We start from the raw sequence: 24,023 nt of genomic DNA on the forward strand, positions 1-24,023 counted from the left end.
TATGCGTAATCCAAGCTTCAGTCTTCCCTGGAAACTTGGATCGTAAGAGATCCTTGTGTGTCTCAAGTATACGGATCTACCAAAGAGGAGTTCTGTAGAACTGTGTAGTGCGCTTTATTGAAATAATCATCATCCGTACCAATATATGTTTTCCTCCCTAGTGTCCCCTTTCCGCTTAGTCTCCCCTCATGTCTCGATTCAGGAACACCAATCGAGTCAAGGTCGGGAATAAAGTCAACACAGAACTCAATGACCTCTTCTGTTCCATAGCCCTTGGCGATGCTTCCTTCTGGGCGAGCACGGTTGTGAACATATTTCTTCAGGACTCCCATGAATCTCTCTAAGGGGAACATGTTGTGTAGGAACACAGGACCGAGAGTGAAAATCTCCTTGACTAGGTGAACTAGGAGGTGTGTCATAATATCAAAGAAGGAAGGAGGGAACACTAACTCAAAGCTGACAAGACATTGAACCACATCATTCTGTAGTTTAGCTAGATCAGTTGGATCAATTGCCTTCTGAGAAATTGCATTGAGGAATGCACATAGCTTTACGGTGGCTAGACGTACATTTGGAGGTAGAATTCCTCTTAATGCAACTGGAAGTAATTGCGTCATGAGAACGTGACAGTCATGGGACTTTAAGTTACAGAATTTCTTCTCTGGCACATTTATAATACCCTTTATATTCGAGGAGAATCCAGATGGTACCTTGATGTTGTTTAAGCATTCAAACATGATTTCCTTCTCCTCTTTGCTTAGAGTGTAGCTAGCAGGACGTAAGTAATGGCGTCCATCATCTGTCTTCTCTGGATGCAGGTTGTCTCTTTCTCTCAAACAACGCAGGTCCTGTCGTGCTTCAAATGTGTCCTTAGGCTTTCCATACACACCCATAAAGCCTAGCAGGTTCACACAAAGATTCTTCGTCAGGTGCATCACGTCGATCGAGCTACGGACCTCCAGGACTTGCCAATAGGGTAGGTCCCAAAATATGGACTTTTTCTTCCACATGGGTGCATGACCGTTAGCGTCTTTCGGAATAGGTTGGCTTCCATGTCCTTTTCCAAAGACGACTTTCACATCATTGACCATATCGAGTACATCCTCACCGGTTCGGTTGCGAGGCTTGGTCAGGTGGTCTGCTTTCCCTTTAAAATGCTTACCTTTCTTTCTTACGGGGTGATTTGCAGGAAGAAATCGACGATGGCCAAGGTACACGACCTTTCGACATTTTTTCAAGAATACACCTCTAATATCACCGAAGCAGTGTGTGCATGCATTATATCCCTTGTTTGACTGTCCTGAAAGATTACTTAGAGCAGGCCAATCATTGATTGTTACGAACAACAATGCTCGCAGATCAAAGTGTTCCTGTTTGTACTCATCCCACACACGTACACCTTCTTTATTCCACAAAATGAGAAGTTCATCAATAAGTGGTCTCAGGTACACATCGATGTCATTGCCAGGTTGCTTCGGGCCTTGGATGAGCACAGTCATCATAATGAACTTCCGCTTCATGCATAACCAAGGAGGAATGTTGTAGATACTTAGAGTAACAGGCCAAGTGCTATGACTACTGTTCTGCTCTCCAAAAGGATTGATACCATCTGTACTTAAAGCAAACCTTAAGTTTCTTACGTCATTTGCAAACTCCGGGAATTCTCTGTCGATTGCTCTCCACTGGGACCCATCAGCAGGGTGTCTCAACATATTGTCTACCTTACGGTCTTCTTTGTGCCATCGTAACAATTTTGCATGTTCTTTGTTTCTGAACAGACGTTTCAAGCGTGGTATTATAGGAGCATACCACATAACCTTGGCAGGGATTTTCTTACGTGAACGTTCGCCCTCAACATCACCAGGGTCATCTCGCCTGATCTTATACCGCGACGCATGGCATACCGGGCATGCATCCAATTTCTCGTACTCTTTGCCACGGTATAGGATGCAGTCATTAGGACATGCATGTATCTTCTCTATTTCTAGCCCCATAGGACAGACAACTTGTTTTGCTTCGTAGGTAGTGGCGGGCAATTCATTGTACTTCGGAAGCATCTTCTTTTAGATTTTTAGTAACTCTCCAAATCCCTTGTCAGATACACCATTCTTTGCCTTCCATTGCAGCAATTCTAGTGTGGTTCCCAACTTTTTCTGCCCTGCATCACAAGTTGGGTACAACAATTTCTTGTGATCTTCTAGCATCCGCTCGAACTTGATCTTCTCCTTTTCACTTTCACATTCTCTTTGTGCATCACGAATGACCTGACAAAGATCATCAGCCGGCTCATCTTCTGCGGCTACCTCTTCTTCAGCTTCTCCCATTGCAGTATCATTGAAGCACGCACCATCAGGAATAATATCATTGTCGTCCCATTGTTTTTCTTCATCTTCTTCCATTACAACACCGGTTTCTCCGTGCTTTGTCCAACAAATATAGTTTGGCATGAAACCCGACTTGAACAAGTGTGAATGAAGAGTCCTTGAGCAAGGATATTCCACCGTATTCTTACATATGGCACATGGGCAGCACATGAAACCGTCTCGTTTGTTTGTCTCGGCTGCACGTAATAAAAAATGCACGCCGTCAATGAACTATTGTGAGCGGCGATCAGCATTATACATCCAATGACGGCTCATCTGCATTACATGACATAAATATCATATTAAAACCTAGATCATAATTAATTATTTATACAACATGCGTGCCACCACAAAAGATACAAATTTATGAAAGCATCGCTACAATGTAGACAATCCCAACTACCACTAAAAGAACTAAAGCTAAAATACATTTCAGGAGCACAAGGATTTCGCGACCAATCTTAACTAAAACAGACAGATCCGCCGATTGTGCAACATCTTTGGGCTTCTTCGGCTGGATCACTGCCTCATTAGCCGCCGTATCTGCCTGTTGTGCAAGATATTTTTGCACGAGTTCAACATACTCTTCCTCCCAGTAGAAGCCTGAACATCGTCCACTGCCATCCCACTGAAATTAAAACAAAAAATTAGAACTTTAATCACAACCATCATGAAAATAGGTATAAACTAACCATAATCATTAAATACGATAAAATAACTCACATTGCGATCCGGACACTTGTAGAAGATATGATCCTTGTTGGGACCCTCCTTCTTCACTCGGTACTCCATCACAATCTTCGTCTCATCACGACACTTGCCGCATGGAATGAGAGGAAGGCCCGGCCTAAGTCGCTTTGGAAACCCATGAGAGGCCGAGGACCCGGAAGCAGTTGCCATCTACTCTCTATACTCATTTTTTAATACACTATAAATTTCTTCTTTTATAAACAAATAAAATTAACAAAGTATAAAATTATCTAGATCTCTAAACAATGATATTTTTAATGGTCATTGTGTTCTCGTCTTTTACTGCGGCAGGTAAGTAATTCATATGATATTTCTGCAAATTAACAGAAGAATGGGAATGTACACACATAACAGACTACTACGACGATATCGGGACGTGTGAATAAATAACCATCCGTACTAGTTGACCTTGCTTACGTGATCATCTCGGCGAGCATTTCTCCACCGGACAGCACCGTACTTGGTCAAGGAAGAGCTCCGATTCTATGAGGAAGGGAACACGGTCTCCCACGACCGTTGTCGCTCTCCCTCGTAGAATCAAAGCTCCTCCTTGATGTCCGTTACCGCTCGACAGAGAACATGCTTGCCGAGCTGAACACGGTCCGCAAGTTCAACTAGTACGGATTTTCTATAATTTTCTAACTATTTTCTAAGTTTTTATTTATATATACTACGTTTAGGTACGGTGATTGACAGACTACTACGACGATATCGGGACATGTGAATAAATAACCATCCGTACTAGTTGACCTTGCTTACGTGATCAGCTCGGCGAGGATTTCTCCACCGGACGGCACCGTACTTGGTCAAGGAAGAGCTCCGATTCTACGAGGAAGGGAACACGGTCTTCCACGACCGTTATCGCTCTCCCTCGTAGAATCAAAGCTCCTCCTTGACGTCCGTTACCGCTCGGCAGAGAACATCCTCGCCGACCTGAACACGGTCCGCAAGTTCAACTAGTAAGGATTTGCTATAATTTTCTAACTATTTTCTAACTTTATATTTATATATACTTTAACCTTCTTTCATGTAAATATGCAAGCTTAAAGTGATTTTGAGCTCAAATTGCTTACAAATGAAAAAAAACCACAATAAAGAACCATAAATATATATAGTGAATAAAATGGCATAAGAAAATGGTAAAAAATGAGAGTATGAGATTGGTAACCTTTACAACTGAAGAATCGACGGAGGAATCGAAGAATGGATGGAGGAACAATGGAGGGAGGGAGGAAGCAAGAACACTACTGCAGTGAGCTTTAAAATGTGCTGAGCTCGGGCTCGGGGAGGAAGGAGGAGACGGCCGATTTATAAAGGGAGAACATTTAGTCCCGGTTGATAGATCCAACCGGGACTAAAGGTAACTTTCCAACCCCGGGCGCAGCCACGGCCCGGGAGTAGACCTTTACTCCCGGTTGGAGCCACCAACCGGGAGTAAAAGTATACCTTTAGTCCCGGTTGGTGGCTCCAACCGGGACTAAAGGTCCCTGCCACCTCTGTCTGGCGCAGTAGCCGTTGGGCAGGGACCTTTAGTCCCGGTTGGATCCACCAACCGGGACTAAAGGTATTTCTAGTCCCGGGGGCAAAAAATTTCCGAGACTAGAGCCCATTTTGGCCGAGGATCAAAGGTCTGTTCTCTACTAGTGTGTGCAAGTGTTGGAAATGTGTTGGCTTTGACATTGATACAATGCACTCATCGAAGTGATGTTGCATTCGTTGATACCGTCAAGTCATGAATTTATGCTCGTACTTGATTGTTTATGTACAGATATTACTTGAGGCAAAGCGTGGTGGTGATGGATCGAACTAGAACTAGGTTTAGGTAGAACCGAGGTTTTGGGACTAAATTCTTTTGAAAGGATCCTTGGTTGTTCAGGCTAGAGAGCAAGGCATGTGAGGACTTATTATTACTGACGTGTGAATTAATTTGTGACTCGATGTTAGCGTGTTAAAAAAGAAATCGGCTACTGGTGTATGAAAAAATTAGTTCTAGAATGAAGATATATACCGTGGATGATGATACTAAAGTCCTACCAGTCTTTCCCAATGGCTGGAGTCCGGTTATGATAATCAACGGACCAATTCGATGGAGTAGGATCCACCCAAACCGACGGTGGGATATTAGGCCCCTAACATGTCCATGGCTGCACTGCACCTTTTGAAGTTGAAATGGATGCATCAGCGTCTAAAATGATCCAAATCCACTTTGATGTTGAGACTTGGTGAGATGTTATCCCCTATAATTTTAAGTATGTACTTAATTTGTCTGTATGGGGTTAAGCGTCTAGTAATTGATACCATGACATTCAATTTAAACTTTGACCAACAATGTTTATTCAATTATTTAGTTAAGTAAAAAATAGTATTACTATACTTATCATTATAAAAACGGTGCTTTGTAGTCTAACTATTTGCACAATATATAGAAAACACGAATATCTTATGACAAAAGTCATGGTGTCAACGTATATTTAAAAATCTAGATAGGACTATGCTTACGGTGTGCTTATCAACAGTGCCACGCATGCTACCTGGATATATAGATCCGTGTTATGTTTTATAAGGAGGTCGTCTAGCCAGTACTAGGTTGTTTCGGGATCTAAAAACACTCGATTTTTGGACCGTGATCTCCTCATCCAACGGTTCACAGCTCTCACCCAAACCCAATCTTGTCTTCTTCCTGAAGCCCGACGCAATGCCGTCGCCCTCAGCCCACCGTCCACGGCGACCTCCTCCTTCCCCTCCCCCTCTTGCCACCGCTATGGCCATGGGCGCCCCCGCCCCGACCTGGCCCGGCCGTCTCCTATGGCGCCATAACCCTAACTGCTGCCCTCCTGTTGTTCCCACCGTCTGGCTCCCCTGAGCCCCTTCTAAGCCTACCAAAGTTGAGGAAGAAGAGAGGGAGAGTCAGAGAGAGAGAGAGGATGCTGAACCTGTCGCCGACGCCGTCGTCTTCTTCTTCGGTGTGGGTGAGTGGAGCGCAGGCACGCGGACAAGGGGAATCGAGTGTTGTATAGTATTCCTCTTAAGTGTGAATGATGGAGGGTAGAAAGAGAATAACACACCCCTTAAGGCCTTGGTTGTTTCATCATAACTCCTAACCCTCACAATCCCTCAGTTTGGGATGAAATGAACAAGACCTAATAGAGCATATATAAAACAGCTAAGGTTGCGTCTATTTCCGTTTCATTCTCTTCCCTAGACACAACACATAAAACAATTAATTGTTTAAAGGCTCTAAATGACAATACCATAACACTAATGAGTTACTCCTTTAGTTCTTTTTTTGGCGTGTCTATTGTGTCCAAAGTTAAATATCTATATTTTTAACTGTTAATTTTAAAATATATATATAGGTTCGTAACACAAGATTTATGTTTTTAGCTTTATAATAGGAAATGTTTCTATAATAATATAGTTCGCATGTTGTGAAATTATAAAAAAATTAAATAGATGGTAAAAATATTAATATTTGATTTAAGGTAAAACCAATATTAATGTAAAATAGAACGACTCGTTGGCTCGTTGCCATGGCAAATTCACTCGTGCGATGCAACAGAATTCGAGAAATTAGCCGTCTATCGTCCTTTATCTCTGCCTCTCTCACGCTCGTTCCTTCTCCTTGCCGACCGACGCCGCCGCCGCCGCCGCCTGCGCCTCTGTCGCTCTCGGCTCTCGCCCAGCGGCAGCCAGCCACCTCTACCGCCACCCCTCTCATCTCCCCTTCCTCAATCGCTCCCCATTCCACGCGCTCAGCCTGGGCTATTGCCGCCTCCCGGAGCTGAGCGCCCGGATCCGAGAGGTGTCAACCCGTGCGGACGGGTGGGATTTGGGACAAGGCGGCGGCTCCGGCCTCCGGGAGACTGCTGCGACAACCGTGAGCGACGGGACGAGCTGTGGATCGAACAGCTTCGATCCGCCAGGGGCGAAACACGATCTCCGTTCCTCCTTCCCTAAATCATCCTCTCCCGGTCTCGGCCTCCCCCAGATTCCCACCTGCTCTCCTCTCCGGCCACGACCAGGGTTGTGCTTCGCCGCCGCCGCGACCTTGACTCATCAGCGTTAGCTTCTCCTGATTTGGACACGCAAGATGGTACCCATCTCTTTACCCCCCTTGACTTCCCAGAATTACATTTTACTCGTATAGGATCTGAATATTGCGTACCTTCCTAGTGTGGATGGATGGTGTCATTAGATTACTCGGTTCACATGTGCCTGTCAGCATCTAGATAGTCTTGGTATTGCAATGTGTCTGGCTGTCTGCATAAATATTGTGTCATGGTGTATATTCCATTTCCAATTGGATCAATAATCAATGGGATCCCATAATCAATCTTGCATCCACCTGTGGCAAAGTTGTATTCATGGTCAAGACTCGACGATTAGCCATTTTAAATATGCTTATTGTGAAACAGATAATTAGAAGTTCTCAGAATGCTGAATGCTAGAACTCGCTAGGGAAGCCTGTCATAAGGTGTAGATATCCTACTCCTACAGGTGCACAAGCCTATTTAGTAGCACATTACCAGTCATTTGTTGCAGAATCAAATGGGATCAAGTGCATGTTCCAGACATTTCATAAACTAGAGTGTGAGACTATTTTAGTCTAGTTAGTTATAAAGTATTGAGTACTTTGAAATGCTTCTGGAAAGGTTATTCTAAGGTATGGCAGTGCCTACAAAAATTTAGTGTGATTTACCATCAAGTGTTGTCAAATAGAATGCAGGGTTCCATGAGATAGTTGTGGTACTGTATTACCAGAAAAACAGTGTTGTCTTTGATTAATTCATTGTGTTGCTACATATCCAAAGTTATAATCTGACAACTTGTTTCGATGCCTGGATCCAAATTAATGACATGGTCTTCTATATTCAGTTTTTAGCTTACAAGGCATTACCTCCATTCCAAATTAAAGGTTGTTTTGGCTTTTCTAGATACATAGTTTTGCCTATGTACATAGTGTATACCTAGGGGCATAGCAAAAGCTATGTATTATGTACCTAGAAAAGCTAAAACGACTTATAATTTGGGACAGAGGGAGTACAATACTTATATTAGTTGCTTCATCTGCAAAATAAAACCAGGTGAATTATGTGCACATGATATTATGCAGGAGTGCAAAACTGTGATTAAAGGAGAAATCGACCCAAATAAAATGGGAACAAACAAAGAAATTTATGATGCTCTTCAAGACTAACCAACTTTCTAGATTGCTGTCTTGTTATTGTATGGTGAACTCTTACAGCAGTTGAGGTAGTACAACAGAAGAAAAGTCAGAAATAAATGTTGTGGAATTATACTACTTCATTTGGAGTTAAACTGTTAAAGAAACCTTTACTTTAGATTGGTCTTATCTATTGGTTTTCCCGTATTGGTTATACTAGTTACATTTTGGTTCTGATTAATTGATGATATCTAAGTGCAGTGTGGTTTTAAGAAACACTAATAAGAAATGCATGAATTGGATGGCCAGGTTTATCACTCTAGTTTCGTTGATGATGATGGGATCAGAAAAGCTTGTAGCTGTCCTTTGCTTCCACTGAAAACTCATATAAAGGGCCCAGCACCAGCCTCTGACCCTGGTATCGTGGCTACACAGAACTCATAACTTTCACGACTATAAGACCATACTGAATTTCTTATTTATGTCCATGTTATACAGGTAAAGCGGACATTGTTGATGAAGCCATAACTTTCTTTCGAGCCAATGTTTTCTTCAAAAATTTCCATGTGAAAAGCTCAGCAGACAAGTTATTGATCTATCTGACGTTTTATATCAATATTGCCTTAAAAAGACTAGAAGGTTGCCGGACACTAGCTGTTGGGACTAAGGCAATCATTAATCTGGGATTGGAGAAAGTTCCTGTACCTGGGGAACCAGGGTTTCCTTTCCCTGGACTTTTCACTCTTCCCCAGTCCCAGGAGGAAGCAGGTATACAGTTTCGTCTACAATTGTATGCACATATGTTTCTTTCCAAGACTAGTATTTTCTATGTATAAAAGTAATATGCTACTCATTATTATTTTCACATAATTATGTTTGTCGTCATAATTTAGACTGATAAAACATTCGTGTACCATGGATTCCAATGATAAATTGACGATTGTGCATTTCTGTGTCTGAATGCAGAATTGTTGAGGAATTATTTGAAGCAGATAAGGGAGGAAACAAGTGGAAGATTGCTCAACTGTGCATACAGAGCTAATGGCTTTCCAAACAAATGGTGGTTGGCTTTTGCTAAGAGAAAGTTTATGAACATTGTCATCCTTTAGACTTGGGCTTTTTGCACCAACAGGTTTAAGCTGTTTTTTCTCTTATGATCATGTGAAGTATCCACACACAAAAAAAAAAGATAGTTATCCTACATCTCAGAGGGACAAGCCAAAGATTTCGATGAGAGGATAGATAAATGTCACAAGTTAAATTATTCGTTCCCAACTTGTGATGGATAACTGTGGAGAACAGTAATTGCCATGTTGTCTTGCCTATTTAATTTACACCCCTGTTCTCCAATGATGTGTCAAGTCGAGACAGTACAAATGTTCGTAGTAATGTACATGCTGCAAGTGTGGCATATATGTTGTAAACTTGTAATTGTTAATTATTCACGGTAATTTCCCGTCCCTCGTACAGTTTACAGGATTGATGATTGATCTACAATGTAAATAAAAGGGTGGAGGAACTGGATGATTATTCATAGTAGGCGGTTTATTCGATTATATTGGAAGAGAAGGTAGGGATATTTGGAAAAGAAACGGAAGATGAGCTTGTTTGGCATTAAAAATTCCTGAAACGAGTAAGAATTCGTACGCTGTTCATTTTTTCCCCTTTCCGAACAGAGAATGCACATTCACTCTTGAAACGAGTAAGAACTTGTATGTTCACTTTTTCTCCTTTCCGAACAGAGAATGCACATTCAGCACACTAGCTGTTAATAACTAGCCGCAGCGTAAAATGGCTGGTGCGAGAAATTCCGCAGAGCACAGAAATCACGTTGCAGATCGAAGGCGACGGGATGCAGATGGCGCGCGAAGCGCGCACTCTGCACACATGCTCAGTGACGAGATTCCACAGCTAGGAATCATGCCAACACTCATTCTTTCAGAAATGAGTCTTTCTACTCGTCCTCAACTCCTCATGAAGTGGACAAAGCAACAAGAAAATAGCTTTATGAAACATAATCAACAATGCCCACCCAAATGAGCAGGATGTAGCCTTGTTAACAAGGATTCCATAGTAAGGGTTCAAACAATCTATTATGAATATTTAACCACCATATTAAACTGGGCTACACAAGTAGATCATGCTGCAAGCAATAGCCATTAACAAAGTTCTAGCGCAGAAAATTAGACTACGCAGAATATCTGGAGTTCCCCATTGGCAAAAGAAATATAGTCTACGCAGACGCTTGAATGTTCTCTGCAAGGAACGCCTTCCCCGGGGCACGCTTAGACAGGGGACCGTGAACACCGAGCAGCTGCACAAAGGCCAAAAGATAACCAGTATTAAATAGATTGCCCACTTATAGAATAGCCCATAAAGCAAAAGGCCATAGTATGTACATTGGAATTGAATCAAAACATAAACAATTATTCGAGATCAGTTCTTCATGTGAAGCATATGATGCTTAAACAGCAACACATAAATAAATAAATAACTGGAACAACTCTTTTACCTTAGCATTGACACCATCAGGTGCGATCCTACCCTCGCTCTTGTACTTCAGATACTCAGCACGGGTGAACTTGGTGAAACCCCTGAAAAATCAAGACAATGCACAAAACGAGTGAAATTCAAACATTTCATCCATGCTGTGACTTGACATCGGGTTCAACAGCAAAGCATCTTCATTCACACATACCACTTCCTGCTGCGGATGATCTTTTGGCGGCCAGGGAACTTGAACTTGGCACGGCGGAGGGCTTCTTCAGCGTGATTAGCATTGCTTTCCTTGCAGCGCACAGAAAGGAGGACCTGACCAATGTCCACACGAGCACAGGTACCCTGGGGCTTGCCAAAGGCACCCCTCATTCCAGTCTGGAGCCGATCAGCCCCAGCACATGAAAGCATCTTGTTGATACGAAGGACATGGAATGGGTGGACCCTGACCCTCAGGTGGAAGGCATCCTTGCCGGCACTCTTGGTCATGTACTTGTTGCAAGCAATGCGGGCAGCCTCAAGAGCCTCACTGGAAACGTTCTCTTTCTCCCAACTCACCAGGTGGACGCAGAAGGGGAACTCATCCACTCCCTTCCTCTTCATCCCAACATCATAGATCCTGATCTTGGGGTCAGGGACACCACGGCAGTACCTTGACTTTGGGTATGGTTTGTTCTTGATCTGGCGGTAGCATCTTGCTGGCCCTGGTTACAAAGATTACCAAGGGCCTAGTTATAACCAATGTGCAGAAAATGACATGGAAACATACCATATCATTAGAAATACAAATGCAGACAAGGAAAACAAAGCACCCACAGCCACCTTAGCCTCTACACCATTACTTCATTACATAGGTGTAATAATATCAAACAAATCAGAACCAGAACTTCAAGCTCAAAAAAACATTTTTTAATGATTCAGTGCAAATATCACAGTCATCATTGCTATTCTATCAAGAAATCCGGTGAACCATATCACGTATTACTCAATCAAGTGACATCAATGCTCAGGTTTAGAAAGATAGAAAAATCATCAGTCCATAATTCATACAAGTTTATCACATTATTCGGCGATTCACCATAGACAAACCACACATCACACAAAATGAATGCCAATAAGATATCAAAAAAAATTCAGCACTCTTAACAGAATAGAGTTACAGTGTTAAACACGTTCTAATCCTTGTCAGATGTCCACAGAAAGGTGAGCAACTTGCTTGTAATAACAAAGACATCCGCTAAGAAATAATGGAAACTCATCAGAGCATCAGAGATCAAGCATTCATTGTTTTAAACAAGACAGTTACAAATCAGCGATCCTAGTATACGCAAACAGGCCATGATTGCTAGAAACAAAATTCTAAACCACCAGAATTAACTCTACATGCTCCGCTGAATCATGATGCCATTAATCTCATTTGGCACCAAACTGCCTAACTACAATGGAAAAAACAGAATTCCGAAAACATCACTGATACAAATCACGTTGGTGTCTAGATGGCCTAGTACTATTGGATCTAACAACCGCAAAATCATCTGCGGATTTCTCGTAGCTCATAAGACTCGCATATCCCACGGGCAACGGCACTAACAAACATCACAGGGATCCTAGCAACGTTGAGAGAGAGAGAGAGAAAGAGTTTGGTGGAAGAGGAGGGAAGGTGAGTGATCTTACTTCTCCCCATGGCGACGGCGCAGGCGAGTCGATGTGGAGAACGCGGCGGCGGCAGGGGACCCGGTAGGCGCTAGGGTTGGAGGGCGTGGATTATATACGCGGTGAGAGGAGTGGCGTGTGCGCTTGCGTCTGTGTGGTGTGAGCTTGGGCTTGGGTCCTGAATTGTGTATTGTGGGCTAGGCCATCTAAGGCCCATGTGAACCCAAATAACGGTGAAACGTATCCCATCTATTTTCGTATTTAGTCTTTAGAAAAATATATTTTCGTATTTGCTGGAAAATGCATAATAGGAAGCGGAATGATGTGTTTTCGGTATGTTTTTTTATATAAATAAAGGCTAATTGCTAGCTAACTACAAAATTTAAAATTAGCTCTAGTACATTCAAACAGAGGACTAATAGGTGGACTAATTTGTTTGTAAATTTTCAAATAGTTGTTAGTTAACTAGCTAATCAACCACGGTTAATTTAGACTATTTTTTAGCCCCAACAAGTAACTAGCCATATGTATCCAAATAAATCCTTAAGAAATATGGAGTAAAGGATAAGCTTTAATAGTTATTATTGTAGCAACCTTCGACCATTAGGTTTTTAGGGCAGTCCCAATGAAAAAAAACTAATAGTTTCTATAACATAGGATATCGCACAAAAAAAGTACTGCTTTCCAACAAATGGTTTCTATGAGTAATAATTATTTTCTCTTTCTCTCTCCCAACTCTATCTTCTTCCTCCAATGGGAGTGCGACACGAGCTCCCTAGAAACTGGTGGTTTCTCCCCAATGGCGATTTCATAGTTTCTTGGTGCATTGGGTCAAGAGTAGACATGATTTCTTCATGAAGAAACCATTTCTATGATTTTTGCTCTCTTTCTTCATTAATTACGTTGCCGTGTCAGCGTTTTGCTTACGTGGCAAGTCATTTAATGAGGATAGAAATCATCATCAATGCACGATTGGGACTGCCCTTATACGATAAAAATTAGTTCAAGAATTCAGAAAGCCCTCCCAAGGGGCATCAAGTGAGGCACTTCAACAAGATCCTAACATGTCAAATACTACACAGTAAGCTCTAAGCTCTGACGTGATCTTAGTTCAAGTTTTCAGTTTCCATCAGTAGTGTTCGTTTCCATATTTCTGCAATCATATTTTCATCCCCCTTCTTGACTGTCCAAGTCTCGTTCTCATTTTTAGGAGAAAATTGCATATTTGGGACTTCAATCGTCATGCTTCGCAGTTTTGGGACTTCAATCATCGACTTCGTAAAAATAGGCCTCCAAACATTGAACTCTTGATTTTCATGGCATTATGTGTATTTTATATCTTTTCTGGTATATATACCTATATTTGGCACCTGAATGGACCCTTTTGCCCTTCTGTCTTTTTCTTTTGTGCATGGATACGAAAAGATCCATACAGACGTTTTGTTTGTGCATTCGTTGCCGCCGCCATCAGGGAGATCCCGACGCCGCTCGCTTGCCCTAGACGGACGCACCGGAGATCATGGAGCCTGATGGCCAGCCGCCCGACCTGGCCGTGGCCGCCGACGGCCTGGCCGCGCCGCTCGCCCAGGGCATGGCCGCGCCGCCCGACCTTGGCCTGGTCGCGCCGGCTGAAGTACGTGGTCCGGCCGTCGACAGGAGTGCGCCGTGCCACGTGGCCTATCCGCCGCCGTGCACGCTTCAGAACACTACTAGCTCGCGGTCGCGGCTTGCCAACAAGGTCGTGCTTGCAGCCGTGCAGGCTGCCTGGATCCCAAGCCTGCTCCTCCGTGCAGCGTCCAGGCGCTTTTTCGGGATCCAGGACCCTGGGCTCTGGACACGCACGCGATGATGTTTCCCGGCGGCCGGCGCGCCGACTGAAGATCACAACTCGCAAGACGCCAAGTGATGTGCCGCGAGGTGAACCGGTCCAGACTCCGGAGCTGGGTTGTCGCACGAGCTCACGCCGCCGCCTCGTGCTCGCGTGGCGCGCGCGTCTTGCCGCGCGCGCGACGAACCGGGTCACGTACGTACGAGCGGCAGGACAAAATATCAGAAGGGCAAAAGGTCCATTTAGGTCACAAATAGATAGAGGAATACTACGAAAGGGAGAAAATACACATAATGTCATGAAAATCAAGAGTCCAACGCTTGAAGACCTATTTTTACGAAGTCGACGATTAGAGTCCCGAATATGCAATTTTCTCCATTTCTACTGACGGTTAAGGTGGTTTCTAGTCCGTTTCGTCCATTTTCATCCCTAAGAGGGAGGCCAAATTTCTATTTCCCCAGGTTTCACGGTAAGCTTTTTATCCATTTTGTTTTTTTTTTTTAAAAAGACCTTGTCTTAACAACATTATTTTTATACAAGCGCATTACTCATCTCTAGCATGTATACCTTGCTCTCGGTGGCAGAAAGCTAGATCAATATATGTGTTAACCATGCCATGTGTAGTCACCTCCATAGTTGAGGTCTCGTGTTTCTAATAGAGATATGGGGATGAGAATATTCCATTTCTGTGTGTGCATCGGCTTAGTTCAAACTTGTATTGTCTAATACGACCAAATTTGATGTACTAGATAATGCAACATTGGACCTGCATTGAGCACTATACATGCATGCATAAGAGCCTATGCAGGCAACCAAACATGAGCAAATTACTTACTCCATTACACAAGCTTGATACAGGCTAAAAGCATCTCCAAGAGTCTTTCTTAAACTCACTTTCTAAATCCTCATTTAGAGAGTCGTTTGAATGAAAATTGCTCTCCATATCTTCCACCTTTCAATAGCTTCTTTTATATCATGTGCACAGTTTGAAGAGCCACCTCACAGTCTATATCTTTGTCTAGCGAGAAACTAGGAATACATGGTTGCAATATTTGAAGATCTAGTCGAAGAAACTATGAGAGGGCTTTTTTCATAAATCTTTATTTTCATCAACACGGAAGGATATAAAGAGACCCTTGAAGTTGCTCTAATACATGCAACCGATCAAACCTAAGTGCACTAAGGGATTGAACATATGATTGGCTTAAATTTTGGGCTCTCATCTGTATTTGTTCGTTTTCATATTCCTTGTATATCCCTTTTCCATTATTGCTCCTATTTTTTGTGATAAAAGGCAGAAAAGAAATAGTTAAGGGGTTTTCCCATCCGTTTCAAGCTGTTTTCATCCCCATTCAAGAGTAGGTTTAGAGGCCATGTATTAGCCATTTAGGAAAGTTTATTCAGTTAAATTTTCTTATGATTGATGACACATTTATAGAGATAAGCAACTACGTAAAATAATGCACTTTTTTAGTTTTTCACTTGCTGCATACATGATAATATAAGCATAGTGTTGTATTGCTTATATTAATTAATATATGTGTCTTTTGTTTGCAGTTTTTCCATCATTATTGGGAGAAAAATAAACTAGGTCTGCTTCTTGGTGTTATTATTATCTCATGGTATATTGGTTGGCATAAAGTTTGAGTGTCCCATGCTTCGGACGAGTATCCTTTTGTAGATATGATTCATATCTACTAGATCATAGGATTTGCGAGATTTATGGATTACCAATAGCAATTCATTTATTTCAAGTTTTCATGTCAGAACCTTTTACACTCTACGATGTCTTGCTTCAAACTCTTTTATCTTGTTCTTGTGGACACGTGGTTAAATGGCACGTACTGTCCCGATGAAAATCTATATGGAGGCGTGAATGTAAATCCGAACGCTCATGATTTTACACAACTCATCACCGGTGTTCAAATCCAAGTGCTCATGATTTTGGATGGCGATCTGGACCAGGACCAGGCAACTAATTTAAGGCCAGGCAACGATCCAGATCCCAGGTCGAAATTGACCGCCTAGATCTGCTGCCCAGACCAAGCAGCTCCACTAGATTCCCAAGCAAACACGCTCTTAGTGTTTTCAACAGTTTTATCTATAGGCATGTAACAGGAATGCACTGGCGTGTGTGTGTGTGTGTTTCTGAATGTGGTGCGCGCGCGTGACTTCCTAGTTTCTACTTGAAGAAATCATCAATTGGGCTAAGAATGTGATCTATGATAATCAATAGAGGGTAAAGGGTCACCTTTGCCTCACACCTCTTTTACAATGGATTTTTTTTCTCCAAGAACACCATTTAATAAAATTGATGAGTCTACAATTAATTTGGCACATGATCTATCTAAATGATCCATATTTCCCTGTGAGGCCCAATTGTCCTAGCATGCTTGTGATAACTTGATGCTCAATCATGCCATGCCAAAAGCATTTCCAAAAACTAATAATAACAATTTCCTCCTTAATGGTGGCATTGATGTAGATATTCATAGGATCATGCCAAACAATCTTGAATTGGCCTGCTCCTAACAAAAATGTAATGATTTGTTGTCCTTTGTTTTGGGAAAAAAGGTAACCCTGCTTTTATAGCAAGAGTATAACTATATTGATTTCTGTGAACAATAGTGAGGCTTAGTGTCAGCAACCTGTTTGTAGGTAGTAAAAATCTACTTACTTTCTGTCTTTTTTTCGGCCTGGCCTGAACCTGGCCCAGCCCACAAAATGCTCAGATCTGCTTGAGGGTACACCTAGACCACCCAAGCTCGTGCTCGACTTATATTTCCCTTTCTTTCAAAGATGCTTACAACATAGCAAAAGCTATGTTTCCTCTATATGAATGATCAATCAATTGAGAAATGAAAACCACCAAAGGTGAGATGAGAATTGTATTTCATACCACCATCTTTGCTTGGTGAGCTGGCAATGGTATACTTAGCTATTGTTCAAGAACTATAAACAATAGGAACAAGTATTTTTCCCTGCTTCACACCAATGAGAAAAATTCACAGAGAAATATATAAAAGCTACATCCATGGACATATATACCTTCACGCGGTAAATTCAACAATGATCCACTGAAAACACCAGTACATCAACAGTATCTGGAAACTGTGCGTGCTGTTTATTTGCAGGGCTAATGAATGGCAGGGCAGCTCTCCTTTGGCAGGGAAAGGCCAGAAAACTGTTCGTGCCTCCCTCAGCCTTCATGCCAGAGGAGAGCTGCACTGTGATTCTCACCCTGAGCTACTTCTCTTGACATCCTTCAACTGCCTGCTGTTGATGCTTGTTCAGATCCTCCTTTTCCTCCACTATTTCCTTGCCTTACAGTTTTATGTTTTCATGGCCTATATATACCACAAAGCCCTCCGGTCGAAATCTGGATATCCCTCCGAATGTGCCCAAATCAGGACCATGTTCGAGAAGCTAGCTAACTGTCACTTTTGAGTTTGGTTCATGTAGATAGAATTTCTTCCCTCATTGGAAAAGGAGGCCGGTATTAACATATGCATGCATCCAGTGAACCATGCCGAGACATGTCCTTTTCAAGATCCTATTGATGCTATGCTTTGTCGTGGGACATTCTTATGGATCTTCCCTTGACAAATCTAGAATGGATCTGATTCTTTTTTTTAAGAAAAGAGATAGCAATAGCTTTGCATGCAGGTTGAAGGGCTTTTGGATCTTGAAAGGCCATGCGGAGCGTACATTTAGTTAGATTAATAAAATGACTGTTCATCCTATTTAGAATATAATATTGCCCATTAACGAACCAAAATAAAGCTCGTCACTCAGCAAGTCATTGAGACTAAGGGCCCGTTTGGCCGGGCTCCCGCGCTGCACTGTAGCCGGAGATGCGGGAGCCAGAAAATCGAGCTTCTCCGGCTCCGGTGAACAGTGCCGCATGTCAGTGAGAGGGGGAAGGAGGGGAGAGAAAAATAGCTTCGATGAACAGTGTTTCTCTGCTAATTCCGTGAAGAGATTCTCTGAAATGAATTAGGGGGCTGAGAGCTGAAAAAAGTAGCTTCTCCTAATTCTGTGAAGTGATTCTCCATCATGATTTTAAGAGTTTATGCTAAAGAATCGAAGGGGCTCTTGCGTTTGTACCCTTGTTTTGTATCAAAATTGTGATTTTGCCCCTATTTTTTTGACTTTGTGAATTTACCCCTACTGTGCCATTCACGAAGCATCAGTTTGCCCCTGCTCCGTCATCCACCCCTAACGGTGTTAAACTTTATACAAAAGACATGAATGCCCATACGATTTTGCCCCTTGTTTTTATGCCTAATTATGATTTTGCCCTTGTCTGGCCAAGGCTCGGTTCCTCGGTCTCATGCCGACCTTACTTTCATCACCGTGTTGACTATTATCCTAGAAAACAACAGATCATATATAGGTACACAGCAAAAAAAATAGTAGTTGCCTTTATTGTTGGCGCATTTGATGCTGCCTGATCAAAAGTTGAGCATAAACCAGTTCATTCCAGGAATCTGGTACTCCAGGAAGGCACCAGTGGCTGCAGTCCTGATATCTTTCCGGCGATCTCCTCTCCTCATCAGTAAGGTTCTGCTTGCGGTAGATGGAAGGGTGTGCATCCTTTCTGTAGTCAGTCATTCTCGTTATGTTCAAATAAACAACAGGAGTTTTCATCTTGTGGATCACATCTTCCAGAATGCTCATCTTTGGTGGGTAGGTTGAAAGGTACTGTTCATTGGTTATTGGTTCGCTCTCCTTGTCACAGCTACCGCCTGAATTCCATTGGCCGCCACTGCATAGTGGAGATGCACAGCAAAATATTTGTTCAGTTGACCAATATCAAATATATCATGTGGTAATTTGCAATATAAAAGGTGATGCACACCTAAAATGAGATGCTGAGTAGCCTCTGAATAACACAACAGTTTTTCTGGGGTTAACATTGGCATCAATCCACTTGGACCAGGTGAGAAGGGCTTTATGAAAGGCATCCATGACATTTAGCTCATTATACACATGGTTACCTTCCTGATAGTAGTCCTTCCTGTGGCACATTAAATCTGTCATCAGTGTTTAAGCAATAATGAAGTGGAGATTCTTGTTCAACCAAAGAACAAGGTGAGTTACCCAAGAGCAATTTTCTCATGTGTCCACCAATGCCCAGTATTGAAAATGAGAAAGTCTGCATCCTTGTACTTCAATGATGATTGCTCGACCAGATCAAGCCTGAGAGTTTCCTTTTTCTTTCCATTGCTCACTTGCATCTCCCATTCCTGGACTAGGAATGGGGAGCGAAAGAACTCCACGCTGCAGTTATAATCCTGAATGACACGAGTGGAAAAGAAAATTAGGCAACAATACTAAATAGTTCAACCTTCGAAGGAGCCGACGATGGTGACCCTCCAGGCAGTGTTCTCTAGCTCCGCCGCATCGAATCCTGCAGCAAGGTCGCTCGCCCGGGGACATCTCAGCGCGGAGAAGAGAATGCGCCGAGGGTCAGGGAGCCTCAGCCGGTGCTAGCGGCTCTTCGTGTGCGAGGACAGCCGCGCGACGATGGCGGAGCAATCGGCGGCCGTCGGCAAGGCAGTCGAGCCCCACCGGAGCTGCGCCCGGCACCCGCCGCCGCGCTCCGTAGAGCCGCACGCCCCGCCGCCGCTCTCCGGAGCCGCGTCCTCCGGGGTCGCGCCTGGCCGTGGCCGCGCCGGCTGGGACAGCACCCGCCGGGGCCGCGCCCAGCACCGGCCGCCGCGCTCCGGAGCCCCGGCCGCCCCACAGCTCTTCGGCAACCGCACCGCCGCAGGGAGCCGCCTCCGCCCAGCGATGTCGGGACGTGCGTTCGGACGCCACCGGAGCCCCGCGGCAGGGAGCCGCCGCCGCCCAGCGTGCGCACACCGAGACCCGCGGGCGGGCGCTGCGACCTCCCCGCGGCCGCCTGGAGGAAGCCCGCGCCCCGCCGATGCAGCCGCCGCGCCCAGGAGGCAGCCGCGCCCCGCGCCCTAGAGGCAGCCCAGCCCCGCTGGTTCTTCCGCCGCTGCCACCGCTGGAAGCCCGCGACCGGATGCAGCCGCGTAGGAGACTTGGGATGAGGCTACCCGTGCTTCTGTTTGGGACGAGGCGATAAGGATAGAGGGCAGTGTGGTCATTTCGCCTTTGCTTTTTAGATTTATAATTTTTTTAATTCGTTTAATCCATGTCCATCTAACGGATGTCTAAAGCAGGGGCAAACGGACCCTTCATTTCAAAATAGCAGGGGTAAAAATGCAAAGTTGAAAAAGCAGTGGCAAAATCACAATTAGACTACTGGACAAGGGCAAGAACACCATTCTCCCAAGAATCAAAGAGAATCACTTTCAGCCACAGAATCACTTCTCTCAAAGAATCAGCTTCCTTATAGAATCAGAATCAGATGGAGCTCTACCAAACATGTCCATAGTTTGGGCATAGTGATGAAGAAAACTACGAAGTACCTTTTTTGCAAAAAAGAATTGCATACTTCCACATTCATTCACAATTTTTCCCCTTATGTATGCAGAAAACATATCAAAATTCAACATTGTTATGATTGCATACTTGTGCACCAACTGAGAGCAAGTATAATAATCGTCTGTAAGCTGGCTAAATGCTGAGGTAGAGGAGAGAAGAGATGAGAGAGAGGAGAGTGGGCTGTAATCTTACAGCAGGCTTAGACACAAGAACCAAGAAATATTGTGAGAGAGACAAGTGTGTAATGTATGAATAATGAAAAGCTAACTACTATATGGGTGGGCTAAGAGAAGGCTGCAAAAAATCTTACAGCCACCAATTCGGTTGTATTATTAGCTTTGGTCTGAGTTGTATTTGGCGCATGCATGGCGGCATGGAGCACTGTGGGTTTTGTGATTGGTGGCAATATGGCTGATGAATTGTCAAGTAAAAGAGAGATAATTGATAGATTTTTGCAGGTCAAACAAGCTGAAAGTGAGTACTATATATTTGGAAATATCTATCCACCAGAAAAAATGGGAATCATATGAACTTAGAAAAGCATGGACAGAGATAATTTACATTGACTCAGTAGCAACTAAACATATTTTCCAGAAGCTTACAATACGTAATTAGTAATCTAAAGTAGTTTAAAATACATCTTTACTAATCCATATTACTATGGAACTGAGCCTGCTAGATCAGTTGATGGGAGCTGGGAGGTGTGGCCGTGTGGGTGTACACCTGTCGATGTTTCACCACCGATAGCCTGCCACGGGGGTACCCGGGGCAGTATGTTTGGGCTTCGGCGTATGCTGAACTCGATGGTTAACGCAAGAGACAGTCGATTTATCCTGGTTCAGGCCCTCGATCGTAGATCGAGTAATAACCTTACGTCCAGTCGGTGTTAGCCTTTGCGTTGGATTGATTGTGATATGTTGTGTTGTTCTCCTGTCCTCAGGAGCCCTGCCCTCCTTTATATAGTCAGGAGGCCAGAGTCCTAGTCGATTTACAATGAGATTTCCTAATAGGATTACTTAATAGTTCTACTACTAAGATTACATGGGAAGAATCCTAGTTGGACTAGGTCTTCTCTCTCCCTTGCGGGGTATCCTATGGGTCCCGCATCGACAAGCCCCCGAGCACTTCATGGTTGAGCTCTGAAAGTCTCGCTTTGCTCCTTCAAGTCTTGTTGAGTAGGAACAAAATGTCATCCGAGTGCTTTCTGGAGTGAAACCTTGTAGCGCTTCTTGGGATCTTTGGGTGGTGAGTGCTTTTTGAAGAAAAAGTGCATCCATCTGGTTGTAGCCCCTGAGCCTCTTGCTATTTGGAACAAGGAGCTGGAGGATCTTGTCTTGAAGTTGCTCTGATTGTTCGTCGAAATTTTATCAAAAAGAACTCGAACATGGCTCGTTCCGGGTTCTTTTTGTCGTAATGCGTTGAAGTGGTCTGCGTTGAGGAAGTCTTTTGGTGACGTGCGCTTTTTCGAAGAAAAAGGGCACTCGCTGAGTGTAGCCCCCGAGCCTCTTGCTATTTGAAACAAAAAGTTGGAGGGTCTTGATCCTTTATGTTGTTTGAAAATTTGTGTTCTGAAGTAGTCCCCGAGACTTGGATTATGTCATCATCCGAGTAGTTTTGCGGCATCTTTCTGAAGCGGTCCTTTAGTCTTGGATCAAACCATCATCCGAGTAGTTTCACGGCATACAGCTTCCGAGCTTATGTCCGGGTTCTTTTTGGGTGGAAAAATTGCACTCGCTGAGTGTAGCCCCCAAGCGTATATCCGTGTTATTTTGTTCAGGAAGAACTCGGATGCGTGGTTTTGGCGTATTCTTTGGTAGTCTGCTGTTGTCAGATGTAGTTGTATGGTGGTGGTTGAGTGTAAATGCCTTTTGTTCACGGGTTGTACTGCGCTGGTATATTCTTCCGAATATGCCCGTCTTCGAGTACTGCTTCCTCTCGCCTGAGTCATCCATTATTGTGTCCTGTCTTTTCACTGTGTCCTTTGTTAGGCTTATTTCGTTGGTACTCCTAGTCCATGTGCGCCGCTCCTTTGGTCTATAAATACTGTCCTGGAGTGCTTGTTTTCATCCATTGGACATTCTGTTGAAACCTTCGCGGTTATGAACATGGTAGTTTGTGAAGTAGAGCAGCCCCCGGGCATATTTTGTAGTTCCTGTGTGTCTTGTCGTAGCTGGAGGAAGTCTTGTGATAGGGATTAGAGGTAGGCTAATCCCGCGACAGCATTGTGCCAGGATGTACGTGGTGGTAGTTGGAGGAAGTCTTGTGATGTGGGCTTCGTTCCTTCATCCGGCAGTTCTGGGTTGATCTTCGTCGCCTGTCTTGAGACTGTCCAGTGCAGATCAACACCATATCCAGCATCACATCGGTCTTGGGTAGACAGATGCCCGCCGGCCTTCTCTACTCCATGTTGCCCTGCCGTGCTGCCGATTTCCGCCTTGGATGCACTGCTTCCGTCCTTTGAAGAAAACAGTGTATCTGATGGCGGTCTGTCCTTCCGAGTAGCAATTTGGGACACGTAGTCGTTCCAGAGCCTAGCAGTGTCCGTGTTCCTCTTTGCTACTTTGCTTTTCGTGGCGCCGAGTTCGTTGGGTCTTGTAAGATTTGTAATCTTCTATTTTTGAAGTTGCTTGTAATGTAACGAATCTTGTCTTCTGAGTTGTCTTTTACTTTTCTGCTGTGATCCCTGTCGTTCATGAGATTACCGAGTTCTTTTTTAAATAACCGGGTTACTTTGTTCCTTGCGAGGTAGCCCTTTCTTTCTTCTTGGTTTGACGAGTTGTTCTTGTAGTTATCTGATAACCCTGCTGTGGTGCTGTGCGGATAAGTCTAAAATCTACCCGTTGGTTCGTACCGTTGTGTGGATTCGTGCCCTCCGTCGTTTTAGCTGCGTCGGTAAATGGACCGTTGCGTTCTCACACTGTGTTTTAACGGGCCTTGTGGGCCATTTTTGTTACTGAAAAATCTATTTAAAGACCTTTTATCTTCCTTTCCCTTGCTGCCTAGCTCTTGCCTTTAAACCCTAGCTTTCAGAAATCCGCCGCCGCCATCGTCGCTGCCACCCGAGCGCCATCATCCTAGCTTCCTCTTCCCTAGTGCCTTCTTTGCTTCCGCCAGTTCATGGGAAAGAAGAAAACCGCAAGCAAGTCTCAGGCAACCTTCGTGGACGAGGAGTCGTCCCTTTCTTTGATCGAAAACCAGGAGTTCGTGGCCATGAGGGCTGCTCAGAAGGTTTGGCCGGCTCCAACAATAAGCGAAGACCAGTTGCGCGAGCTCGTTAGCGATGGCTTGATCCAAAGCAAAGTCATCGCTG

The 24,023-nt window shown here is 43.9% G+C and overlaps 3 protein-coding genes across 3 annotated transcripts; 1 reads left to right on the forward strand and 2 right to left on the reverse strand.

Moving 5' to 3' along the window:
• Positions 1–6,656: 6,656 nt before the first annotated feature.
• On the forward strand, positions 6,657–9,733 carry LOC136531068 (actin-related protein 2/3 complex subunit 3). The gene is made up of 4 exons (XM_066523793.1): positions 6,657–7,206; positions 8,587–8,695; positions 8,776–9,045; positions 9,244–9,733. Exons 1-4 carry the CDS (start codon positions 7,204–7,206, stop codon positions 9,384–9,386), a joined length of 525 nt encoding a protein of 174 aa, XP_066379890.1. The 5' UTR covers positions 6,657–7,203; the 3' UTR covers positions 9,387–9,733.
• A 618-nt stretch (positions 9,734–10,351) lies between these two features.
• On the reverse strand, positions 10,352–12,581 carry LOC136531067 (large ribosomal subunit protein uL16z). The gene is made up of 4 exons (XM_066523792.1): positions 12,448–12,581; positions 10,976–11,477; positions 10,790–10,871; positions 10,352–10,591 (listed from the first exon to the last, which is right to left on the reverse strand). The coding sequence occupies exons 1-4, from the start codon at positions 12,455–12,457 to the stop codon at positions 10,511–10,513; spliced, it is 675 nt and encodes a 224-aa protein (XP_066379889.1). The 5' UTR covers positions 12,458–12,581; the 3' UTR covers positions 10,352–10,510.
• A 6,077-nt stretch (positions 12,582–18,658) lies between these two features.
• On the reverse strand, positions 18,659–19,642 carry LOC136531069 (protein trichome birefringence-like). Its single transcript, XM_066523794.1, has 3 exons — positions 19,358–19,642; positions 19,116–19,274; positions 18,659–19,022 (listed from the first exon to the last, which is right to left on the reverse strand). Exons 1-3 carry the CDS (start codon positions 19,492–19,494, stop codon positions 18,680–18,682), a joined length of 639 nt encoding a protein of 212 aa, XP_066379891.1. The 5' UTR covers positions 19,495–19,642; the 3' UTR covers positions 18,659–18,679.
• Between the last annotated feature and the right edge of the window lie 4,381 nt (positions 19,643–24,023).

The sequence above is a fragment of the Miscanthus floridulus genome, unplaced genomic scaffold, assembly GCF_019320115.1.
Source record: "Miscanthus floridulus cultivar M001 unplaced genomic scaffold, ASM1932011v1 fs_273_1_2, whole genome shotgun sequence".
Lineage (NCBI taxonomy): Eukaryota > Viridiplantae > Streptophyta > Magnoliopsida > Poales > Poaceae > Miscanthus > Miscanthus floridulus.

Coding starts and splice junctions, on each gene's coding strand:
- LOC136531069 (XM_066523794.1), bottom strand. CDS start 19,494: ATGCAAGTGAGCAATGGAAAGAAAAAGGAAACTCTCAGGCTTGATCTG. Junction 19,275..19,357: donor CATGAGAAAATTGCTCTTGG/GTAACTCACCTT, acceptor AATGTGCCACAG/GAAGGACTACTATCAGGAAG. Junction 19,023..19,115: donor TACTCAGCATCTCATTTTAG/GTGTGCATCACC, acceptor TCCACTATGCAG/TGGCGGCCAATGGAATTCAG.
- LOC136531067 (XM_066523792.1), bottom strand. Junction 10,872..10,975: donor ATCATCCGCAGCAGGAAGTG/GTATGTGTGAAT, acceptor TTGATTTTTCAG/GGGTTTCACCAAGTTCACCC. Junction 10,592..10,789: donor CTGATGGTGTCAATGCTAAG/GTAAAAGAGTTG, acceptor GCCTTTGTGCAG/CTGCTCGGTGTTCACGGTCC.
- LOC136531068 (XM_066523793.1), top strand. Junction 8,696..8,775: donor AGCACCAGCCTCTGACCCTG/GTATCGTGGCTA, acceptor CATGTTATACAG/GTAAAGCGGACATTGTTGAT. Junction 9,046..9,243: donor CCAGTCCCAGGAGGAAGCAG/GTATACAGTTTC, acceptor GTCTGAATGCAG/AATTGTTGAGGAATTATTTG.